Raw genomic sequence first — 14070 nt, forward strand, 5'->3', positions numbered from 1 at the left:
CCACCAACTTTCCTGGTTCACTCCCAGGCTCCTCCCAGCAAGTACTTCCCTCTCCCTCACTCCTCCGTTACCCGACTCCCCCAAGCCTTTGCACCACTTCTGAGGGGTGCGGGAAATACATTTCTATATTGTATTTTACATGAATTATTACTCAACATTCTGTATTAATATGCCTAGTAAGGAATCTTTTTTGCTGTCTGTATTGTTACAGACATACTTGCTGACAAGTATTTTGAAATAAATTAGCAAAATAATTGAAACTAGTGTGATTATACTGTGTTATTTTGACAAACAAATTATGCAGAATTTTAAAATATTGTTCACTGTATTCTTAAGTGCAGAATTCCCCCAGGAGTAATGGGAAACTCGAATGCAACAACTTCTTTAATAGCAAACAAACACCTGGTTAGACAGACCTGTGTTACACATTAGGGATGTAGTTCTTCTTCATCACATTTCTATTTAAAATAGACAGCATGAGCAGTTCCTGAGTCTTCTTTCAATAACACAGACCAGGCTGTCCTGACCCGCTCCTCAGCCCAATCCATACTGAGACAGGACTGCAAATCCCACCTCTAGATGTTACCCAAGAGTCACCTGTTGGCTGGCACCGAGATAGGTGTGGGGGGAAGTTCCTGGCTGAGTCCCATCTAGATGCGTGAGGGAGTCATGTGTGTGTGAGAGTCTTGGCTGCATCCCAGCTAGATGCGTGAGTGAGTTGGGACGGAGACAGAGAGAAACCTGGCTGGATCCCACCTACATGGGGGGGACAGCTCCCTAATGGAGAAGGCTGTGACCATCTGCTCTAAATTCCCTCCACCTGTCTGCTCTTCCCCACGCTGCTCAACCAAGTCCCCTTCCCTGCCCCCCCGCAGTCTCTGCTTGGCATCATGGGGACAGGACCACTCCCTGGTCTCCATCTGCTGGCGCTGCGTCAGGCCCACGGGCTGCCAGAAGCCCCTCAGGCCCTGGCGGTGGCAGAGGGGCACTGGTGCGAGTGACCTGGTGCCAGGTGAGGTTGGCCAATCTAGCAAAGCACTTGCCCCAATCAGCACAGCTGTACTGCTGCTCTCAGCTGTGAATGCACCAATGTGATATCAAGGAGGCCCATGTAAAGCTCTTGCCGCAGTCAGTGCATCGGAATGGCCTGTCCCCATTGTGCGTGCACTGGTGCTTGGTCAGTGCACTCATTTTGCTGAAGTTCTTGCCAGAACCGTCACAGTGGTGCAGCCACTCCCTGGTGTGTGCACTGGTGTCTTCTCAGGTGTGAAATCTGTACAAAGCCCTTGCCACAGTCAGCACAGCGATGCGGCCGCTCCCCGGTGTGGGTGAACTGATGTACTCTCAGGTGTGAAATCTGTACAAAGCCCTTGCCACAGTCAGCACAGCAGTGCGGCCGCTCCCCAGTGTGCGTGCGTTGATGTACTCTCAGGTGTGAAATCTGTACAAAGCCCTTGCCGCAGTTAGCACAGCGGTGTGGCCGCTCCCCGGTGTGCGTGCGCTGGTGTGCTCTCAGGTGTGCAATCTGTGCAAAGCCCTTCCCGCAGTCAGCACAGCGGTGTGGCCGCTCCCCGGTGTGTATGCGTTGGTGTCTTCTCAGGTGTGAGCTCTCTGCAAAGCCCTTGCCACAGTCAGCACAGCGGTGCGACCGCTTCCCGGTGTTTGTGTGCTGTTGTCTTCTCAGCTTTGAGCTCTCTGCAAAGCCCTTGCTGCAGTCAGCACAGTGGTGCGGCCGCTCCTTAGTGTGTGCGCGCTGGTGTGCTCTCAGGTGTGCAATCTGTGCAAAGCCCTTGCCACACTCAGCACAGCGGTGCGGCCGCTCCCCGGTGTGTGTGCGCTGATGTACTCTCAGGTGTGAAATCTGTGCAAAGCCCTTGCCACAGTCAGCACAGCGGTGCGGCCGCTCCCCAGTGTGCGTGCGCTGGTGTGTTCTCAGGTGTGAGCTCCGTCCAAAGCCCTTGCCACAGTCAGCACAGCGGTGTGGCCGCTCCCCGGTGTGCATGGGCTGGTGAAGGGTCAGCGTCTTGGCACTGCTGAATACCTTACCACAGTCAGCACAGTGGTATGACCACTCCCCGGTGTGTGCGCGCTGATGTGTTCTCAGGCTTGAGTTCCGTGCAAAGCTCTTGCCGCAGTCAGCACAGTGGTATGACCGCTCCCCAGTGTGCGTGCGCTGGTGTGTTCTCAGGCTTGAGTTCCGTGCAAAGCTCTTGCCACAGTCAGCACAGTGGTAGGGCCGCTCCCCACTGTGTATGCGCTGGTGTCGTCTCAGGGTTGAGCTCTCTGCAAAGTTCTTGCCGCAGTCACCACAGTGGTAGGGCCGCTCCCCGGTGTGCGTGCGCTGGTGTATTCTTAGGTTTGAGCTCCGTGCAAAGCCCTTGCCGCAGTCAGTGCAGCAGTACAGCCGCTCCTTGGTGTGCGTACGCCGGTGTATTCTCAGGATTGAGAACTGTCTGAAGCTCCTGCCACAGTCAGCGCAGCGATGCATCTCCCCAGTGTGCGTGCGCTGGTGCTGGGTCAGCGCGGAGGAGTTGCTGAACCTCTTGCCACAATTGATGCAGCGGTGCGGGCGCTGGCCGATGGGGAGTCTCTGGTGTGCAGCCAGGTCCAGTCTCTGGCTGAGTTTACCCCGGGGATGGACTGTGTCCTGTGCACGGATCCCTCTGTGGGATGTGGGATCCTTTCCTGCTGCGCCCTCCCCACATTCAGACTGTGTCCTCGTTCCTCCCGGGATCCTGAGTCCTGCTGGAGAGAGCACAGACAATCCTGGTGTTAGCTCACGGTTAAGGCTATGGAAAAATGTCACAGATGGAACAATTTCCCCATTTGTCAGTGACTGTTTTTTGGATGGGTGCCTCTGCCTGCAATGGCAGCTCCTGTCCCACAGGGCTGGACCCAACACCTCACTCCGGGCACTGAGACCTGGCCTGCGAGGTTACAGTGCCACTCAGATTTGCCCCCGCCCCCAGTCATGATGGCGGGGGAGACGAGCCAAACTTCAGTGAATGGCTTTGCCACCCAGATCACCTCTACCAGGCTGGGGTTAGGGTTGCAGCGCTGAGGGGAAGGTGCTTCTTTGGGCGGTTTGTGCCCCCTTGGCAGGAGGAGGGCAGGTTTTTTTTAAAAATACATGTGACCTGTGACTTTTACTAAATTTACTGTAACTGCTCCATAATTTCTGATACAAAATGCTGTGACAAATCTGCAGCCTGACTCAGGGTGGTTCTTGGATGCTCTAGAAGCAGGAGGGCTCTGAGTGTAACCCATCACAAACAGCCCCCATCTGGGGGAGGGATAGCTCAGTGGTCTGAGCATTGGCCTGCTAAACCTAGGGTTGTGAGTTCAATCCTTGAGGGGGCTATTTAGGGAACCAGGGCAAAAATTGGGGATTGGTCCTGCTTTAAGCAGGGGGTTGGACTAGATGACCTCCTGAGGTCCCTTCCAACCCTGATATTCTATGATACCCTATGGTGTTTGTGCAGCGCCTAGCGCCTGTTCCCACGTGCGCCATGTACTTTTTGGGTCTTGTTTTAGGCTTAAATTGTAGCCTGCCCAGGATACAGGTAGCACTTGACACAATGGGGCCCTCATCCAGAACTAGGGGCTCTAAGTGCTAACAAACAGGGTCTGGGGTTTCTTTTCACACTGATTTTGGTTTTATTTCAATCAGAAGTTTTTATTTACATGTGGCTAGTTATTCACTTTCTCCTGTTTTGTAGCATGAGTCCTGTTCCCCAGTGTTTGCACTGTTTAAACTATATTGGTTTGAAACTAGCTGAGGGGCTACAATCCCCTCATGTGGATGCAGTGAGACTGGTATAAAGCTGCTTAGCACAACGTAGCTTATTCCTGTGGGGGAGTGAGTCCTTTACAAGGAATTCCTTCTAAAGAAGTCATTTACCTTTGGCCTCATGTTTCATTCTTTGTGCAAAACTAAATCTAAACTAAACCTAAAAACCTTAAGAGGGTGGGGGTTTGAGGGGATGACAAGTCACTCAGGGTCTGTGTGATGTAACCTTAAAAACCATGTTTGCATTGTTTTACAACCCAATCAGTGACGCTGCTGAGCTGGAAGGGGTTAATGGCTGCCACACAGCAGGCCTTTGATCTACAGACCATCACAAACCTTGTTAAGGCTGAGGGCTGTCCTAAGCGTGGACACTGAAGCAATGTAAATGACAAAGATTTCGTGACACTGAGAGAGCGGGAGGGGAGGGGATGTGACAAAGGCCATCCCACTCCCTCTCCCTCACACCCAGCCCATACACCAGGGTACTCCCAAATCCTGGCCCACAGGATGATTTTGTCTGGCCCCCAAACACGTCTGCTCCCTCCCCCCGCAGCAGCTGCCTGGAAAGTGGGGCAGTTTTAGAGCATTACAGTGAAACGCTGCAAGTGCCTGAGACCTGCTCTACAAAATGGCGTCCTCCATATGGCATGAACTCGCACTCATCATACGTGCCTGATCCTGCCCTGCCCTGAGTCATTCCCAGCTTTCTCCTTGCTCACTGGGGACAGGTTTCTCCAGTTGAGAGGTCACATGTGAAGTGAAGTGGCAGAGGCAGGGGGGGTGGGAACCTTGAGAGGACAGCGCCTTCTCTGCCAAGGGCCAGTGCTCTCCCAGGCTGCGAGCAGGTTTTTGCCCCTGGCTGAGCTATGTCTGTATCCAGGTGCCCAGGGCCATAGAGCATCAGCACAACAGCTTGAGTCAGAAGGGGCAGAGGCATGAAACCCATCTGAAAAATCTCTAGGGCACCCCTTGCCTTGATATGACTTTTTGAGGTGTTGGAAGCCTAGAAGAAGGTGATGTGGTCTATGGAACAACAGGCGTGTCTTTCTAGCCAGGTGCTCGTCTGACCCCCAGTGCCAGATCTACTGACACACACAGATGGATTTTATCCTCACAGTCCCAGTGCCCTCTCCATTATGCAGGTGGGGTAACTGAGGCATGGTGAAGCTGTAGTGATTCGCTTCTAGAACTGAATCAAGATCTTTTGAATCCTACTGCACTGTCCTACCCCCTAGGTCAGCCATTCTCCAACTGGGGTCCTGGGGTTCCGCAAGTCATGTCCCCCACTGGCCCTGCTGATCAACTCCTCCCCTTCCCTCCCAGTGTCTCCTGCATGCCTCAGAAGAGCTGTTCAGTAGCGAGCAGGAGGCGCTGGGAGGGAGGTGGAGTAGCGGGGATGGGGCGCGCTCAGGGGAGGGAACAGAAAGAGGAGGGTTGGGGTGGAGTGGGGGGCGGGAAGAGGTTGGGTGGGGGTGGGGGCAGGGCCTGGGGCGTAGCAGGGGTTGAGCACCTCCAGGGAAAATTTAGAACTTGGCTTGGGGGGTCCACGAATTTTAAATCAAAATGGGGCCCTCGGGTTGCTAAAGTTTGAGAACTGCTGCACTAGGTAAATGCAGCCTCTAAATGCCTCTATAGACATCACTCTTTCCCTCAGCACCCCTCAAATCTCCCACCCCACATTGTCCCATATCACTATCCTACCCCTCTTCCAAGTTCATCACAGCCCCATCTCCAGTCCATTTCTTTGTCATGGCTTTGAGGCCCCATCATTTTTAGGTCCCATCGTAGGTCACAGATATCCAATGAGTAGGAAAGATGGGAAGTATGATAATAAGACTCCCTGGCTTAACCAGGAGATCTTCAATGACCGGAAACTCAAAAAAGAGTCATACAAGAAGTGGAAACTAGGTCAAATTACAAAGGATGAATATTAAAAAAACAAACCCACAAGCATGTAGGGACAAAATTAGAAAGGCCAAGGCAAAAAACAACATTAAACTAGCTAGTCATATAAAGGGGAACAAGAACGCATTTCACAAATACATGGGAAACAAGAGGAAGACCAAGGACAGGCTAGGCCTATTACTAAATGAGGAGGGAAAGACAATAAGAGAAAACGCAGCAGTGGCCGAACTGCTAAATGCCTCTTTTGTTTCAGTTTCACCAAAAAAGTTAGCTGTGATCGGTCAACTAACATAGTGAACATCAGTGGAAATGGAGTAGGATCTGAGCCTAAAATAGGAAAAGAAATAGCTATGAATTATTTAGACATGTTAGATGTCTTCAAGTCAGCAGGGCCTGATGAAATACATGCTAGAATATTAAGGAAATGGAAGAAGAGATCTCTGAGAACTCGTGGAGGATGGTAGAGAAACCTGAGAACTGGAAAAGGGCAAATATAGTACCTAGCTACAGAAAGGGGATAAGGACAACTCAGGGAATTATAGACCAGTCAGCTTAAGTTCAGTACCTGGAAACATAACGGAGCAAGCAATCAAACATTCTACTTGTAAGCACCTAGAAGGAAATAAAGTGTACTCCTGAGGGAATTCAGTGCCAAAAAATTAAAAATTCTCCGCCAAAAAAATGAGAAATAATGTGCACAATATTTTAAAATTCAGCAAATTTTATTCGTCAATAAATACATGTGGCTCCAGCATGGCAGTGGAGAACACAGGCCACTGGCTGCACTAAGGTGGGAGATCACTCTGAAGCCCTCGCCTCCCACAGTACAGGGATTCAGCAGTGAGGCTGCACCTGTCCTTGACACAGTCCAAGGGCTGGGCCTGCCCCACAAACACCGTGGGACCCTGCCACTCTGCGCCAGGTGAACCAGGTGTCGGTGGGCAGGCTCAGCTCAGCAGGATCCAAGTGTGGCAGGGCTTAATGTGGGGAGATCCAGATGTTGGGTGAGAGGTTTCTGTGTGGGGAAATCTGGGTGCGGGGCTCAGTGTGAGATCTGGATGCACAGGAACTCGTTGTGAGGTTCTGGGTGCAGGGGCTATGGGACTCTGGAGGAGATCCAGGTGAAGATGGTTGGGGCTCAGCAGGCGGGGTCTGGGTGGCTCGTCAGAATGGTCCAGGTGTAGAGGGGTAGGGCTTGTCAGGGTGAGGGTTTGATGGGCCTGCTTAACAGGGAAGCCCCAGCTGCTGCTGAGGGGACGCTGCATGCCAGGCTCCTGCTTCCCTCCACAATTCCATCTCCTTTTCTTCTCCATCCCCCTCCCCTCACTTCCACATTCCCCTCCCCCTGCACTATTCCACCCCCTTCCTTTCCCACTGCCTCTTCCCCCCACCCCCTCACTCCCTGTTCCCTCCTTTCCGTCTCCCCCAACCCTTACCCAGCCTCACCGTGGGCACTCACTCTTGCACAGAAAATAGGAAGGTTCCCAGTACACAGAAGGGGAGCACGACTGGGAATAAGACCCAGGAGGCCACATTCAGCTGCAGAGTCAGCAGAGCTGAGAGGCAGCCTCCTTCAGCTGGGCAGCTTCTGTGCTTGCAGAAAATAGTGCGGGGGGGGCAGTGGCCCAAAACCCTGTGTGCCCCCCCATGCCTCACCTCTGTTGGGGGGGGAGCAATCCCCCCCAAACAACTGCACACATGGTCACATTCCCATCCCCCGCACCTCCCACTCTGTGGCTTCCCTGCCATTTTCTGCAGGGAGGCACAGGAATTCTGCGGGGGAGCTGTTTTCTGCGGGCGCACAGTCACGCAGAATCTCCCCAGGAGTAAAAGTAATAAATAACAGTCAGCATGGATTTGTCAAGAACAAATTACGTCAAACCAACCTAACATCCTTTTCTGGCAGTTAACAAGCCTTGTAGATAGGGCAGAAGCAGCAGATGTCACATCTTGACTTTAGTAAGGCTTTTGATACTGTCTTATATGACCCTCTCATAAACAAACTAGAGAAACATAGCTTAGACAAACTGTCATAAATATAAAGGGAAGGGTGACCACCTTTCAGTATACAGTGCTATAAAATCCCTCCTGGCCAGAGGCAAAATCCTTTCACCTGTAAAGGGTTAAGAAGCTACGGTAACCCCACTGGCACCTGACCCAAAATGGCCAATGAGGGGACAAGATTCTTTCAAATCTGGAGGGGGGGAATAAAGGGTTGGTCTGTCTGTGTGATGCTTTTGCCAGGCACAGATCAGGAATGCAAGCCTTACAACTCCTGTAAAATTAGTAAGTAATCTAGCTAGAAAATGTGTTAAATTTTCTTTTGTTTAATGGCTTGTAAAATAAGCTGTGCTGGAGGGAACGTGTATTCCTGTTTGTGTGTCTTTTTGTAACTTAAGGTTTTGCCTAGAGGGATTCTCTATGTTTTGAATCTGATTACCCTGTAAGATATTTACCATCCTGATTTTACAGAGGTGATTCTTTTACCCTTTCTTTAATTAAAATTCTTCTTTTAAGAACCTGATTGATTTTTCATTGTTCTTAAGATCCACGGGTTTGGGTCTGTGTTCACCTGTACCAATTGGTGAGGATTATTATCAAGCCTTCCCCAGGAAAGGGAGTGTAGGGCTTGGGGGGTGGGGGGAATATTTTGGGGGAAGACGTCTCCAAGTGGGCTCTTTCCCTGTTCTTTGTTTAAAACGCTTGGTGGTGGCAGCATACTGTTCAATGACAAGGCAAAGCTTGTACCTTGGGGAAGGTTTTAACCTAAGTGGGTAAAAATAAGCTTAGGGGGTCTTTCATGCAGGTCCCCACATCTGTACCCTAGAGTTCAGAGTGGGGAAGGAACCTTGACACAAGCCTACTATAACTGCACAACTGGTTGGAAAACCGCACTCAGAGAGTAGTGGTTATGGTTCAAAATGAGCTGGATCCCACAGGGATCTGGCCTGGGTCCAGTTCTGTTCAACATCTTCATAAATGATTTGGCAACGGCATAGAGAATACAGTCAAAGTTTACAAACAATTTAAAGATGGGAGGTATTGCAAGCGTATTAGAGCACAGGATTAGAATTCAAAATGATCTTGACAAACTGGAGAAATGGTTAGAATTAAATAGGATTAAATTCTATAAGACCATATGCCAAGTACTACACTTAGGTAGGAATAATCAATTACACATATACAGAATGGGAAATGACTGCCTAGCAAAGAGTACTGCGAGAACCATCTGGGGTTATAGTGAATCACAAACTAAATATGAGTCAACAATGGAATAGTTTTTTGGGGGAAAAAAAGCAAATATTATTCTGGGATGTATTAGCAGGAGTGCTGCAAGCAAGATGCGAGAAGTAATTCTTCCACTCTACTCAGCACTGATAAAGCCTCAACTGGAGTACTGTATCCAGTTCTGGACCCCACACTTCAGAAAAGATATGGACAAACTGGAGAGGATCAGAGGAGAGCAACAAGAATGATTAAAGACCTAGAAAACATGACCCATGAAAAAAGATTGAAAAAATTGGGTTTGTTTAGTCTGGAGAAGAGAAGACTGGGGGAGGGGGGCAGGGGGACGACCTGATAACAGCCTTTACATTCTCGAAGACTGTTACAAACAGGAGGGTGATAAATTGTTCTCCCAAGGCCAGCACAAGAAGTAATGGGCTTAAATTTCAGCAAGGGAGATTTAGGTTAGATATTAGGAAAAACTTCCAAACTGTAAGGGTAATTAAGCACTGGAACAAATTACCTGGGGAGGTTGTGGAATCTCCATCATTGGAGGTTTCTAAGAACAGTTTAGACAGATACCTGTCAGGGATGGACTACTGTATATACTCGTTCATTAGCCCGTCCATTTATAAGCCAACCCCCCCAAGACGGATAGGTAAAAATAGCAAAAACTGTATGACCCTTTCATAAGCCGACCCTATACGTCAGGGGTTGGCAAACTTTGGCTCCTGGCCCGTTAGGGTAAGCTGCTAGCGGGCCTGGACATTTTGTTTACCTGGAGCGTTCACAGGCACAGAGCCCCTCAACTCCCAGTGGCCACGGTTTGCCGTTCCCAGCCAATGGGAGCTGTGGGAAGTGGCGCCACTTCCCGCAGTTCCCATTGGCTGGGAACGGCAAACCGCAGCCACAGGGAGTTGAGGGGCTCTGTGCCTGCAGATGCTCCAAGTAAACAAAACGCCCCGACCCACCAGCGGCTTACCCTGATGGGCCAGGAGCCAAAGTTTTCTAACCCCTGCTATATTTTAAAAGCTGGCATCACAAGACACACTCAAAAGTTTTGCTAGAATTATTTTAATGTAATCTAACGAAAAACCTGTTGTTGTTATAATAATAACTGAACAAATATGTACTCACCTTCAAAATTACAGTCAATATTTAAAATCAGTAAATGGATATTTAAAACAAGTAACTTAGAACAATATGAGACTTTAAAAAGTCTTAAAATCCTTCGAAGTCTGAATCAGCCTCTGATTCACCAAACAGTTCATTAAACTCAGCTTCAGTCACATCTGCACCTGCATTGTCATCGTAGATGTCGGCAGTATCATCTTCAGACTCAGATTCCTTCTCATCATCAGCCTCTGTCCTGTTATCATCAAATATGGCACCATCTTCTGACCCGTCGAGTGCATTGCTGACACAGCATTTCCTAAATGATTTTTCTATAATTGCGGAGGGAATGGACACCCACGCGTCCTTGATCCACTGGGTGACCAGACTGATTTCGGGCTTCATAAGATTCCCGCCTTTTGTCAACTTTGCCATGCCTGAGCACATCCATTCAGACCACATTTTGCATAGCCTGTCTTTAAAGGGTTTGTTCAGGCAGACATCAAGCGGTTGTAGAACTGAAGTTAAGCCTTCAGGTATTACAGCCAAAGTAGTTTTCATATTTTTGGCCACATTTTTCACCTCATCCGTCTTGTGTGCCCTGAACATGTCCCAAACAAGTATAGCAGGTTTCTTGAAAAGTGCTCCTGGTCTCTTATTCCAGACTTTTTCCAGCCATTCAATAGTCCCACTTTCATCCATCCATCCATCCATCCCTTTTCGTGTGCACATACGATGATACCAGCAGGAAATTTCATGATTTTAGGCAAGATTTTTCTTCTAAAAATAACAACAGGAGTGAGTTTTGATCCATTTGCCAAACACGATAAAACTACTGTAAATGGATTTTTTCATGGCCAGTGGTTTTAATTAAAAAACTGTTTTTTCACCAACACCAGTTACCGTTCTGTTGCTCGGGAGATCAAATGTCATCGGTGTTTCGTCCATATTTCCTATTTGTGACAGTTCAAATGCATATTCCTTTCGATATTTTATAATAAACCTTTGGAAAGATTCGATTTTTTCTTCCAGATCTCTCGGCAGCTTTTGCGCTATCTTTGTTCGCTGACAAAGACAGAGACCATGACGGTTCATGAAGCGAGTACACCAACCTGCTGATGCGACAAACATTGATGGCTTTACTGACTTGTATTTGTCGTCTTTTGACATTTGCAGTGCACGCAGACGAATTCCAGTTCGAGTGACAATGTACCCATTTTGTCGACATTCAACAACCCAATTATTGAGATCTTTCTCCAGCTCAGGAAATGAAGCGCACCTCGTTGGACATTTTTTCTTGCTTCTTGGCATGTCTTTTAGTGTTGTTTTATTTTTTCGCCATTCTCTTACTTGCTTCTCATTGATACAGAATTCACGAGCAGCGGCACAATTATTGTTTGCTTCTGCATATTCAACAACTTTAAGTTTGAATGCTGCGTGATAAGCAGACCTTTTTCTTTTGATTTCACCGTTGTTCATTTTAAATACTAGTATGAAAATAGATTATTATTATTGTAGTTATAGATTTTGTAGGACTTTATATAGGAATGTCACCTGCTTTATCACTGTCAAATTATTATTGTTCTTTGTTTATTTCAAAGCAGCCCTGTAGATTGGCATGTCTGTGGGGATAACAGGCTATTTCAATTTTATTAGAGATTCCATCGATTCTGCATGTTATATTTTCATATTGGCTCAAGACTTATGAGTTCCATTGGTAGAAATGCATGAAGAGATCAAATTACAAAGTAGCAGACAGACACCAGTGCTATAGTACTATTGTTCATTGTACTTTTCTGATTGACTTGTAAGGCCTAGCATTTTGTGGAACGCATGGGTCAAATGTCATGCAGCTCTGCAGCACTGCTCTTTTAGTATTCCTTTCAAGCCAATCTAGTCCACTAAACAAAGCCTTTGCAACTTTAAAAGGCTGCACTATTGACATCAATAAATGGGTCAGCAAACTTTGGCTCCCAGCCTGTCAGGATAAGCCGCTGGCGGGTTGGGACGTTTTGTTTACCTGGAGCGTCTGCAGGCATGGAGCCCCTCAGCTCCCTGTGGCCGCGGTTCACCGTTCTCAATGGCTGGGAACAGTGAACCACGGCCACAGGGAGCTGAGGGGCTCCATGCCTCCAGACGCTCCAGGTAAACAAAACGACAATGTATTAGATATTGAATTTGACGATTCCATAGAGTTTAAAATCTTCAAATTTTGGTGTAGACCCATTTATAAGCCGACCCCCGCTCTTTGATGCGTCACTTTTTTACCAAAAATATTCGGCTTATGAACGAGTATATACGGTAGATATATACCTCAGTGCAGGGGACTGAACTAGATGACCTACCGAAGTCCCTTCTAATCCTATGTTTCTAGGATTCATAAATGTCAAGGCCAGACAGGCTCATTGTACCCTTCCAGCCTATCCTAGTCAGAGAATCTCCCCCAACCATTCCTGCCTCCAGCCCAGTAACTGCTGGCTGAGTTACAGCAGGGCTTTGAGAAAGAGATGCCCCATCTCCACTGACAGGCTCCCAGTGATGGAGAATCCAACCTGTCCCTAGGGGAGCTCTCTCAATGGTTCATTCCCCTCCCAGATAAACACTGGCCCCTAATTTCCAGCCTCCATTTGTCCCCTTTAGCTCCCAGCCAATGGATCTCGCTCTGCCTTTGCCTTCTACATTAAGGAGCTCTCCACTAGCAGAAGTGTAAATCAGAAGGGACTGGATTATTATGACTCACCTGAGGAGGGGCTCTCAGGCCCAGAGCTTTGCCGGGAGTTCTCAGCATCCCAGGTCCAGAGCTCTGGCTCCCCTAGCTCGATCTGGTGGATTATGTCCGGTGTGGAACCTGAATAGCCTGTTTGGGGGGGAAATAATCAGTTTTGTACTAAAGTTTTGGGAGCAGGGACACGTTTATATGTTGGTGAAGCCCAGCACAACAGGGCCCCGATCTCATCCTTACCCAGGGAAACAAGGGTCCGGTAATTCCTCAGCATCTGGTCCCGGTACAGCTGCTTCTCTGGCCGGGACAAGAGCTCCCACTCCTCCCGGCTGAAATACAGAGCCACGTCCTCAAACGCCACCCGCAGCTGCTGGCACAAGCGTTACACACTCAGCACCCTCCGCTCCAGCCCCAGCCCGGGCTCTCAGCAGGGGACGCGGGTTCTAGGGCAGCGGCCCCCGGGGAACCCCCAGCCCAGCAGCTGTGACCCAGGGACACCCCCCCGCACAGCCCCCCGGGGACTCGGGCCCTGCTGGCCGGGGACAGGAGTCGCCCTCGGCTCCCCACGGGGCTCTGGGGCGGGGCGCTGGGAAGGGCCCGAATCCCAGGGCAGGGACCAGGCTCCTCCCCCCGCCGGAGTCCCCGCCTCCGCCCCAGGCCTGTGCTCGGCCCCGCTCCCGGCCCCGGCTCGGCCGCCTCGGGGCTCCTCGGCCCGGCTCCGCGTGTCCGCCCGGCCCGGGGCCCCCAAGCGCCGCTCCCCGGCCCCAGCGCTCCGGCTGCGGCAGCCCCCAGCCCCGGGGTCACTAGCGCGGGAGGGACCCGGCCCCCTCGGCCCCAGCCGGGACCAGCCAGTGCCCGGCCGGGGAGTCCCCGCCCCGCGTCCTACCTGCGCCGGCCCCGCTGCAGCCATCGCCGGGCTCGGCTCCGGCCCCGGCCGCTTCCTCCGCCCGGGCAGCGACCTCCCGCCCCTGGTGTCCGGGAAGGCCCCGCCCGCCGCCAACGGCCCTAACGGCCCCGCGCCTGCGCCTCCCGCGCAGGGACCTTCCGGCCCCGCCCCCCACGTGCGGCCCGGCTGGGAGCCTCTGCCGCGGGGCGGGGGAACGCGGGGCGGGGCCCGGCCCGAGGCTGCTGGAGACAAGCCGCTGCCCTGGCCCGGGCCCCGGGACAGGGGCATAAAGCGGCGGGTACTTCGCACACCGGGGTCCCAAGTCCGGGCGCCGGGACTCACCCCCCGTGGGTCCATCACGGGCGGCTCTTCGCGGGCGGCTCGCAGGAGGCGCGGGCTGCGGCAGGGGAGAGGTCCCCAGCAGGGGCA

At 50.7% G+C, this 14070-nt stretch overlaps 1 protein-coding gene across 3 annotated transcripts; it reads right to left on the minus strand.

The window, feature by feature from the left end:
* Window positions 1–371: 371 nt before the first annotated feature.
* Window positions 372–13791, minus strand: LOC102940786 (zinc finger protein 436). Of its 3 annotated transcripts, none has more exons than XM_037899183.2 (4): window positions 13642–13791; window positions 12996–13122; window positions 12774–12890; window positions 372–2745 (listed from the first exon to the last, which is right to left on the minus strand). In XM_037899183.2, exons 1-4 carry the CDS (start codon window positions 13663–13665, stop codon window positions 1217–1219), a joined length of 1797 nt encoding a protein of 598 aa, XP_037755111.1. In that variant the 5' UTR covers window positions 13666–13791; the 3' UTR covers window positions 372–1216. The 3 variants fall into 3 exon arrangements, with proteins under 3 accessions (XP_037755111.1, XP_037755112.1, XP_037755110.1); XM_037899184.2 differs by having other exon boundaries at window positions 372–2742; window positions 12996–13125; window positions 13642–13778; XM_037899182.2 differs by having other exon boundaries at window positions 12996–13125; window positions 13642–13776.
* Between the last annotated feature and the right edge of the window lie 279 nt (window positions 13792–14070).

The sequence above is a fragment of the Chelonia mydas genome, chromosome 6 (assembly GCF_015237465.2).
Source record: "Chelonia mydas isolate rCheMyd1 chromosome 6, rCheMyd1.pri.v2, whole genome shotgun sequence".
NCBI classification, from domain to species: Eukaryota; Metazoa; Chordata; order Testudines; family Cheloniidae; genus Chelonia; species Chelonia mydas.

Excerpts from the sequence above, each read along its gene's own strand:
- LOC102940786 (XM_037899182.2), bottom strand. The coding sequence starts at position 13,665 with ATGGCTGCAGCGGGGCCGGCGCAG. Across the intron at positions 12,891-12,995 it reads CCGGACCCTTGTTTCCCTGG|GCTATTCAGGTTCCACACCG; the intron begins GTAAGGATGAGA and ends CCCCCCAAACAG. Across the intron at positions 2,746-12,773 it reads GCCTGAGAGCCCCTCCTCAG|CAGGACTCAGGATCCCGGGA; the intron begins GTGAGTCATAAT and ends TGCTCTCTCCAG.